Raw genomic sequence first — 10,550 nt, 5'->3', positions numbered from 1 at the left:
TCCGAAATGCGACAATGGAACTAGCCCAAAATAGGCTTCCTTTTCAACGCGCCTCTAAAGCAATCAGTGTTGGGGGCTGTGATGTAATCAATAACGTTGACATCGCCGTAAATATAAACACACTCTCGAACTCAACTCAACATTCGGTCTCAGACATCTAAGCAATTATCAGTTAAATCAATCATAAAGACTGATGATTCGATTGATGGCCGGAATAGCTGTATTGCTCATTTATATGCAATTATGATTCTCAATTTCTATGTGCAAATATCGCTGGTGTGGACAGCAACGGCTGATAGACTATTCTCATTCTTTAAGTTTTCTTGACTATTATGACTTTTCCTGACTTTTCCTCCGTCGAATTTTACACTGATAAGTATTAAATTAGTAAACGATCCGGCGCATAGTCAACATGAGTCTCTGAAGGTAGCGTCAACATTAGTAAAAGAAATTTACATTACAATATTATGTTTCCAAATAATCCGATAATTATGATGGGAACTGCCAAGTACAAAGTGTAGTCAGTAGTATCAGTAAGTAAACGATACTATGGACCCTATGGTATACATGAACATGATACTTCAAAATAAAAATGCATCTCATTAGAATTTCCGCATGAAATAACACGTTATCATTATTTCTTTTGTTCTGGTTTTATAATGGTAACTATAATTGATAAATATATAATGGGTATTTTTGTAAAGTGTACCGTTATGTATTGCCGGTAAAATATGCACACCATTAAAATGATAACAAATAACAAAATGCAACCGTAGTACACATACAGAGTAAACAAAATTATCTAGAGTGACTTTCGGATTACCGGTAGTTAAACTTTTGCCAACATGATGTAACATTATATATAACATTGCCAGAAATGGGTGGACAAGATGGCCGACTTCCGCCCGTGGCCAGTGCTCCCCGGTCAAATAAACATCACAGGATGTGCCATAGAGAATGCATTGCATAAACTATATATTAAAGAAAACAATTATTTTGAGCTTATATTTTTCATTTTTTCTCTTTTGTGTGCTTCGTAATAAACAGTTGACGTTTCAAGCTTACGATAGGTCATAAGTGTTCCCATTAAAACTCCACCATTAAATGCCCAACTTGTCGTAAAACCTGATAATAAATCCTACACTGGCCCAGTGTATTACCAATGGACGATGTGTATTTGTGTGACAAACTCTATTTTTAAAAATAGGAAAATGCCGTAACGTAAGTGACTCTTCAAATTTGTTCGCTTCGTTTTGCACAATTCCTGGTTCAATGAACTCGGCGACTTAGGTGACGCAGTTGTACACGCTGTATTCGCAGCCCAAATTAGCGTTGAAAATGTTGGATTTTTTATACTCAGATGTGCGATCCAGTTGTAAGCATATCTAACTGTTTTAATCCAATTAACAACAGGAAGTAAGTTGAATAAAGATTTATTTCGAATTATGTCCGTTATTCCGTGTGAAACCACCCCACCTTTCGAATGCGAACCACTATCGCCATACTGCTTTCGTTGTTAAAGGTCAGCCCACGAGATCAACATATGGTATCGCTGTGATAACCGATCGTTTTTTCTCTTTTTTTTGAAAGAGGGGTTTCATCAGGACGTCTGTCTGTCTGTTAGTTGTGTATTGTTCTTCGACAGTCTCGACTGTTGTCTTGTAATGTGTCAGACAAACCTAATATGCATATCAATCGCCTTCGACGACAACAATGATATTCACAACCAACGTCGTCATTTCTCTTCAGTTCACTACTGTGTCTACACCGCTATTACATAATATCACTACTTGACTTTTATTGCGCTATCTAGCCTGGAGTTTGATTTTTTAATCATTGAAGGTATGTATGTTACATTGTATTTATTATACTATTTATTGAATCGTTATTTGGAGCACCTGGGTGGTTGACAACTGCCGCCAAATAATGCTTACTAGTACTTTATACTATGTTGGAATAATAACAGCTTCAACTTTTCAACCACAAGACTTGCCTACTCAAATTTGTGTGCAATTTTGTTTTATATTCTTCAATATTCCTTGAAATGTGTTGCTCCCATAATAACTTTCAAAAATTATTTGTATATGTTTGGTTTTCTATTAATAATAATTACCATAGCTTGAAACAATGAGAATAGACCCTTTACTGTTTTTTAATACTATAATATACTTCTATGTCTAAACAATCCGCCATAAAAAATTATGGATTTAACAGGATCATATTCTACAATTCAGAAAAAATCTTTAAATTAGCAAGAATATTTTCAGATTAAATATTAGATATCATAGCATTTCAGTCTGTTAGGTAACATTTCACATCCTTTCAAAAAATTCTTGTAAACATTTACAGAATTCAGAGACATTAGAATTAAAAAATGTGCATGATATATATTTTTATATATTACATTTATTTTCTATTTTAGAAATGTCTGATAATCTAGAATCGTTGTACGGTCGGCTGAAATTTTCTGAGGCAGTGCTCAGTGACACAAACATCAGTCAGGTGACTAGTTCTTCACAAGACAACTCTGATGTGCTATTTGCATTAAAGCTGAAATGGAAAACGTTGGAAGAGTGGGCGAATGAACTTCGCGGGACAACCCATGAAATTGAGCTACAGTATGTTGCCTTGTTAGATCTTTCTATTCAAGGTCATGCAGTTTGTTTGAAAAAAGAATCCCCTCGGCTTGGTTCACTGTTAAGAACAAGAAGTCAGAAAGTTAAAAAAGCACTTTCAGTCATCAAGAACACAAAAAAGAAGGAAGAAGCTCGTGAAAAAGAATGGAAAATCCATATTTACAGAAGTGATATTGTTAGCTACAACAATATCAAAACAGAATTGAAGAACCTGAATGAGATGCAGTCGCAAAATGTCAGAGACTTGAACACCGCAAAAAACAAATCATCGAAGAAAAGTTGGTAAACAAACACCTAGAACAATATATAAACACAATACAGGGTAAAGGTTTGTGCAATGGTAGGCAACTTTGTGACCTCAAGGAGAAACAGAAGAAAAGAAAATTGAAAACACTTAAGTCTAAACTAGAAGTTTCACTCTGGTTTATGAAGAGTTTTGGGCTTACAGTGCAAAACCTCACAGCAACATCGGATACAAATTCAGATGTTATTTTTAATTTTGTGGCCGACAACATTGTGGAGGAAAAGATACATACCCGAAAGCATAAGAAACAATACTGTTCCTGACGTTGCTGCAAGCGAAAAATTGACCAGTTTGTCTGAAGACAAATTAATAGAGTTATTTGAACTGCAACATTTATTAGATAAATTCTGCATTTCAAACGAGGCCTACCATGAAATGACCATGACAACCTGTGGTAAGCAGCTGCCGAGAAGTTATCTAATTAAGCAATGTCGTAAAGATTTGAATGACGTTATTCACATTGAACCGGTCCCAGAAGGATATGGTGCACAGAGAAATTTCAAGGACCTGCTTCGAAAAGAGATCAGAAAGTTTTGGAGTGAAGAAAACAATGATCAGAGGACTATTAAGGTATGTGTTTGTTTGCAATACTATTAACTCAGAGATTTATTAAATTATATATATACACCAGGTTTCATGAAGGCATGGATTTGTTCCTTATAAAATATATAGAAATATCCATGATTGTTTATGAATTTTAAATATTGATTTCAAACTCAAGCAAATGAATACCACCTGTATAGAACTCAGGTAACCTTTAACCCTATTCTATGACACTTGCTCACTCCATTATTCAACGCTCTTTGCCAATCAATAATGTTACTGCTTGTACTTTTTTGTTCAGTGAACAAATTACTTTAAAACATTCATCGCAGTAAATCGAGTAAGGTATAGGTATTATCTGTTGGGATAAATGTCCGTCAGGCCAGACCAAACAAAATTCTTGTTCATCGGATATTTCTTGTAACAACCTTTGAGTGGCGAAAGTTGGAAGCAAGAGCAAAGTTTTTTTTTTGGCTTAAAACAGAAATGAAGCGTGATTTTTTTTGGGGGGGGGCTTAAAAAAGTTGAAAGTGGACAAAAGTTGCAAGTGAAGCAGAAACTTGTGTGTGTCATGTATGAAATGCATATTTAAATAAAAAAACACCATAAACGTGCAAAAATAGAATCTTTTTTATGAAGCAATGCAGATAAGATAGCAGTAGACATTGCTGTCATAAATAGAGCAGCCGACTGATCAGATTAAAGTATTTTGGAGACGCACAGACATCTGTCAGCCTGAAGTGTCGCATTTTGCGAGAGTCTCGTAACAGTGCCACCAATGGTCGAGTGAATTGTTAATGCAAATTAAAAAAATCAAAAATGCGATATGGTAGGTATGCACAGGTCCGATGAACAAGTAATTGTTTTGGTCTGGCCTAAAACAATTTCATGCCTTCATGAAACCCATTATATCATATATTTTATTGTTGCTGCTCACAAGTTTGGAATTCAAAAATTCTTATGAACACAAAACAATTAAGTTGTGCAAGTGTTCAATAATTCCTGGTATATTTACACAGGTATGCATGAATTTATATAAATTGCTGTCATATTTGTATGCTGTTGCTGTGTTCTGCATATATTCCATGCTCCATATTTTACAGACTTATTCATACCGTATCTTTTTCAGGTAAAAATAAGTGGTGATGGTGCGCAAATGTCGCGAAGTGCCAACTACAACTTTTCGTCATTTAGTATACTCAATAGAGGAAATCTTGTTAAGAGTGCTCAAGGTATGGTTGAAATAGGTCTGGCTTTAATGCATTTTTTGTTGCTGTACATTTCATTCCATGTTGTAGATATTGTTTGCATGGAGATGTTATGAATTGTTGTAGGCATGGATGACAATATCGGGAATTTATTTCTAGGAAACCATACAATAGCTTGTGTCAAAGGGAAGGAGTGCTATGAGACAATAAGGGATTCCTTCAGAGATGCTATTACTTCAGTCAATGAGATGGTGTCCAACCCAACCATTACAATTGACGGGAAGTCTGTAGACCTGGAGTTGTATCTTGGTGGTGATTATAAGGTACATTTACCCATCTCATGAAGACACATTTTAAATGGAATTGAGTAATATAGCTTTGTTGTAATTATACACAATACACTATTTGATGATAATTTCAATTTTATTCTAAATATTATTTTCTCTAGTTTATATTGATGGTATTAGGTTTGAAAGGAGCAACCAGTAACTATGCTTGTGCCTGGGTGTTAAAAATGGTTGAAACATGTTTTATTTTAATAATTTATTACATAAAAACAATTTCAAAAGCAACAACAGTAGTTCTCTTTTTGGAGTATGTGGTGGCCCTGAAAAGGGCCGTTTTGTTTGTGTGAACAGAGTCCACTAGCACCAGTCTTTGCTTATTCTCACAGCTATGCATTCCATTCTGTACACCTCCTTTGTGACATCTTTTTCACTCACATAAATGTGGGGCTTGCTCGCCTTTAGAATAGCCCGCATCTCTATGTTGCTCACTTTGCATTTAGTGCCCAAAGATGTGGTATATTCAGACCATCCATCTGGAAAGTATGACGGAATGAAAATGTTTTTATCGCAGGGATCAAAACGATGTAGACGTTTCCTGTAATGCTGGATACCAGTATCCCCACCAAATACAAATTCATAAACATCCCGACGCATAGGAATGGTCTCTGAATATACTGCTTTTAATGGGGCACTAAGTGCTTGCCTCACCATGAAGATTAGTCTGTCCACAGATTCTTGTATTAGGTATCTCGCTGGTGGATGTCTTGACTGCCACCTTAAGAGTGTACCAAGGGGTATCTCATCCTCTGGCAACCACAACCATTAATTAGATGACTTCGTATGATCAGCTAACAAATACAATGTAACTCCTCCCAACTTTCTTATACCAGCAATATGCGACATGATGACAGCCAGAGATATGTTTGCACACTGAATCTAACTGCCTACTGATAAGAGACTAAGTGGGCACAGAACAAAGGAAACAAAAGATTACCTCACTTATTATTATTCCCAACCCCAAGCTGTGAACTACTTAACATAACAATAGACCCTCATTAGGCTGAACAATGGACCTTTAAAGTCTGTGACATCATTTGTTGTCTTGAATAATTTTGCATGTAATTGTAGTCACTACACTGGGATAGACAGGAAATCGCTACTTGACCGTATTCTATTGTCCATTTCTGGCAATGATGGTGGTGGGAACTACCAAGCCATTTTCTAAAATAGTGAGCAAATATTTATTTAACCAACACTAACCGTGAAATACACCCATCATTGTCACTGGTGGAATATTTTATATTGCAATTTCTTAATTTTATTTTGTTGAATTGCAATACATTAGTGATACAGTGACCCCTCGCTAAATCGCAGTTGTCCTGATCCAAACAAAAAACGCGACATATTGGAGTTCGTGAAGGTGGCGGGGAGGGGGTCATGCGTTGAAAACGGATAAATAGCACTTATACACACATGTGTTCACAGTAAGTTTTCTTCAGTGGAAAACATCACAGCTTCCATGCCCACATGGATTCAACACAATGTAGTGAATTTTATAGAGCTATATCAAAGACCAAGAGGTACGTAAAGTCGCGATTTTACACCCTGTCAAAAGCTTGAGTCATGCGGCTGCCACCCTTTGTATCTCAGTAATTGATGGACAGTATGTGTTAAGTTGTCTCCTCCAGTTAACGTATACCACTTTCATCGTTCGCAACATATTCATAGACTATTGTCAAGTAATATGAGGGGTTCCACTAGAAACTAGCTAGGATATATTACATCCCAAGTAATGTATATCATTTTTATTACTTTAAACTAAAATATGAAGTTACACAGATAGAGGAAATGTCTCATGGAATGTTCAAATTATTATTGTCTATGTTATATGACAATATGTATTAAAATATACATTCATAGTACACATGCAAAGTAAACAGAATTATGCAAATTTGTATTGGTGGTGGGAATTTCCAAGCCAGTTTATAAAATTGTTAACAAACATTAATTTAAATAACTCTCAACACGGAAAGCGTTTTCTCATTTGTGTGTATTATTTATGCATATAATTATATATCTCATATACTTTATATCATTTTAATTATATATTGTATTCCAGATAACACTGGTTGTTAATGACACAAACTGATGAAAAGTTTTTGCCACTCATCGCAGAAACCAATCATTGCTAAGGCACTCATCACGAAGCTACTACTAAGGTAAATACAAATCACATCACAGTTCTCGGATATATTCAAATATGAAAATAAAATATGAAAGCTACAGCAAAAGGTTACATCTTAATATTGATGATGATGCTGAATTGTTCGAGTAACCTGCGAAATTAACAAATATTTATAGCAAATAACATGATTGATAGCCGATGCGTGAATATACAGATACTAAGCAAGAACATTTAAACATCCCTTTGACAATAAAATGTAAGTGAGAAATAGCGAATGGTGTAATGCTCAAAGTAATTGAAATGCTAGTTATACGCGAGTATTCATCTCAAAGTAAAGTGATTCTAGAAAGCGTAAAGCACGGAATGAATGCAGTCATCTGCTGCCAAAAATTCATAGCACACAAACATGAATCGACATCACTTTGTCCAAGATCGTAATGTTGACCACAAAATGGGACGAATGCGAATCGGGACGAATCAACTCGTGGGACGAGTTTGAATTTGGACGAATTTATGGTGAATCGACTGGTGAAGCAAAGCTCCTATATGTTTGTTAAATATAATGAATTCAAGCAACCTGCCAGCTTGAATCCTACTTGCATGTGTTTAATTAATTTAATGCATACAGACTCTAGGCTTTGAAGATAAACAGGTTACAAGTCAGCAGGTCATTTTAACCCTATACAATTACAAATTTCACAGTACATACTTCTAAAAAGTACAACTCGTTGCCAAATTCGACTGTACCGTGTATCACGGTTACATAAGAAAAAATGAGTTTCATGGCATCCGAATATTAAGCAAACATGAAACACTTTAATACTACTAAGTTTGGTTTTAGTTCATCTGTAAAAAGAGTGTCTACACGTTGTTCACATTCCACATTATTCGCAACTGTAAGTTGTACGTAGGTCACACTAATGATCATGATTTTGTTTTTCGATTATCATCGCAAAGGCGATTGAACCACTAAATCTAATTACACAGAAAAACACTAAGTTATCTAAAATAATTGCAACTTGTGTGCGCTTTTGGCACGACACACAAAGCCCATCCACACTCGGGGTCCTACAAATAACCTTAGGAAGACATGTTTTGGTTACAATGCGGTTTCCCTTTTGTGTTATATGTATTTATAAATTGAATGATTATGTGTTACCATGATTTTCAAGTGGCCAACCGATTTTCATGTAGCCGCTGATTTTCATGTAGCCAATCGATTTACATGTAGTGCAGCAATTCCCAAGTAGCCAATCAATTTACATGTAGCGGAGCAATTACCAAGTAGCCAATCGATTTACATGTAGTGGAGCAATTCCCAAGTAGCCAATCGATTTACATGTAGCTGAGCAATTCCCAAGTAGCCAATCGATTAACATGTAGCGGAGCAATTGCCAAGTAGTCAATCGATTTACATGTAGCTGAGCAATTCCCAAGTAGCCAATCGATTTACATGTAGCGGAGCAATTCCCAAGTAGCCAATCGATTTACATGTAGCGGAGCAATTCCCAAGTAGTCAATCGATTTACATGTAGCGGAGCAATTCCCATGTAGCCATTCGATTTACATGTAGCGGAGCAATTCCCAAGTAGCCAATGATTTACATGTAGCGGAGCAATTCCCAAGTAGCCAATGATTTACATGTAGCGGAGCAATTCCCAAGTAGCCAATCGATTTACATGTAGTGCAGCAATTCCCAAGTAGCCAATGATTTACATGTAGCGGAGCAATTATCCAAGTAGCCAATCGATTTACATGTAGCGGAGCAATTCCCAAGTAGCCAATCGATTTATATGTAGCGGAGCAATTCCCAAGTAGCCAATCGATTTACATGTAGCGGAGCAATTCCCAAGTAGCCAATCGATTTATATGTAGCGGAGCAATTCCCAAGTAGCCAATCTATTTACATTTAGCGGAGCAATTCCCAAGTAGCCAATCGATTTACATGTAGCGGAGCAATTCCCAAGTAGCCAATCGATTTATATGTAGCTGAGCAATTCACAAGTAGCCAATTGATTTACATGTAGCGGAGCAATTCCCAAGTAGCCGACAGATTTGTTTTCAAGTAGCACAGCGGTGTTCAAGTAGTGGACGAATTTTCATGTAGCGAACAAATTTGTATATATATAGGCCACCATAAAAGTTGGCAAATATCCCACGTTCCTCTCAGCATTACCGGCAGAAAGCATGGTGCAACAGATAACATCTTACAACTCATTTCAAATACACACACTTTTGAGAGTTTGTCGCGCATTTTTTTTTAATTTATAAATTAGTATTGTCTGACCTAAATGCCAGACTTCCTAACAAACTGAAAATAAAACAATATTGTAATGGAATTTATTCGGGGCTCCACTACAAAAAGAACGTTACCCGGCCGAGTAATTTAGGGGCGATAAACGACGACACTTTCTACCGCGATACCGTGTCGCACGGTGTATTGGCGGACACACAGCACGCACTTTCTTCTCAGGGGGATCCTGGTACCGCCTCGGTCCAACCACTTCACGATGTTATCTAAATAAAACAATTCACACACGGATTGTGGATGAAAACAGAGTAGTTATATTCTCCATGAACCATCACATCAACGCCATGCTGCTCGAACAGAATTACAGAGTGTGTACATGTCAATCAAAAATAGTCATGTGATATTATATACTCAACCCGATAGGCTAATATCTGTAATAGGCGTACATCTAATACATATATGGAGTGGAATATTCCACCACTACCTGGCGACCCGAAAGTTCTACCTAGGTTAACAAATATCGTAGTTGAATAATGTAATAAAGCACAGGTTTCCATTACAATATTCATGGGGAGAAACTTGCGAAAATTTTATTCCAAAAAATAATAATTTCAAAGTCATAATATATCGTTTCAAAATGCCGCCATAGTTTATAACTTGGTTATTCTAACTCGCTATTTTATTATACGATATCGTAGTTAGCCACTTTGTGTAGTGCGGTGCATAAATACTTTTAGTGGGTCATATATGAATATATTTTATTCATAAAATGTCGATAAGAATTAGTGAAACTATATACAGTCTGCGCACACATATTTCCCGCTATGGTATCTGGTATCACAAAAAACAGAACTTGTCATAAACGCGTGAATCGGATGACTGTTTGAATAGCCTAGTATCTATCTTATAAAAAATGTGTGCATATTTTGTTTCCTCCCTTGTCATATATATAGTGCAGGCTGATTGATCGGAAAAAAAGTATTAGTGATTTTCGGGTTTTCGGGTCGTTGGTACTTCAATTTAATGATGTATGATTGCTTTATTTACCAAACTGTATTTATTATATGATTTCCATTATTTTGAGCAAGGGTAAGGCCTTGTACAGTAGATCGTCAGGTCTCTGTGTGAATCACCAT

The 10,550-nt window shown here is 36.2% G+C and overlaps 1 protein-coding gene across 1 annotated transcript; it reads left to right on the top strand.

Moving 5' to 3' along the window:
- Window positions 1-1,517: 1,517 nt before the first annotated feature.
- Window positions 1,518-7,434, top strand: LOC146731570 (uncharacterized). The gene is made up of 5 exons (XM_085492882.1): window positions 1,518-1,842; window positions 2,423-3,510; window positions 4,613-4,715; window positions 4,851-5,014; window positions 7,098-7,434. Exons 2-5 carry the CDS (start codon window positions 3,121-3,123, stop codon window positions 7,125-7,127), a joined length of 687 nt encoding a protein of 228 aa, XP_085349008.1. The 5' UTR covers window positions 1,518-1,842; window positions 2,423-3,120; the 3' UTR covers window positions 7,128-7,434.
- The last annotated feature ends 3,116 nt before the right edge of the window (window positions 7,435-10,550 follow it).

Source organism: Saccoglossus kowalevskii, chromosome 18, assembly GCF_978046115.1.
Source record: "Saccoglossus kowalevskii chromosome 18, keSacKowa6.1, whole genome shotgun sequence".
In the NCBI taxonomy this organism is placed as follows: domain Eukaryota; kingdom Metazoa; phylum Hemichordata; class Enteropneusta; family Harrimaniidae; genus Saccoglossus; species Saccoglossus kowalevskii.
This window is presented reverse-complemented; position numbering and strand designations above follow the sequence as displayed.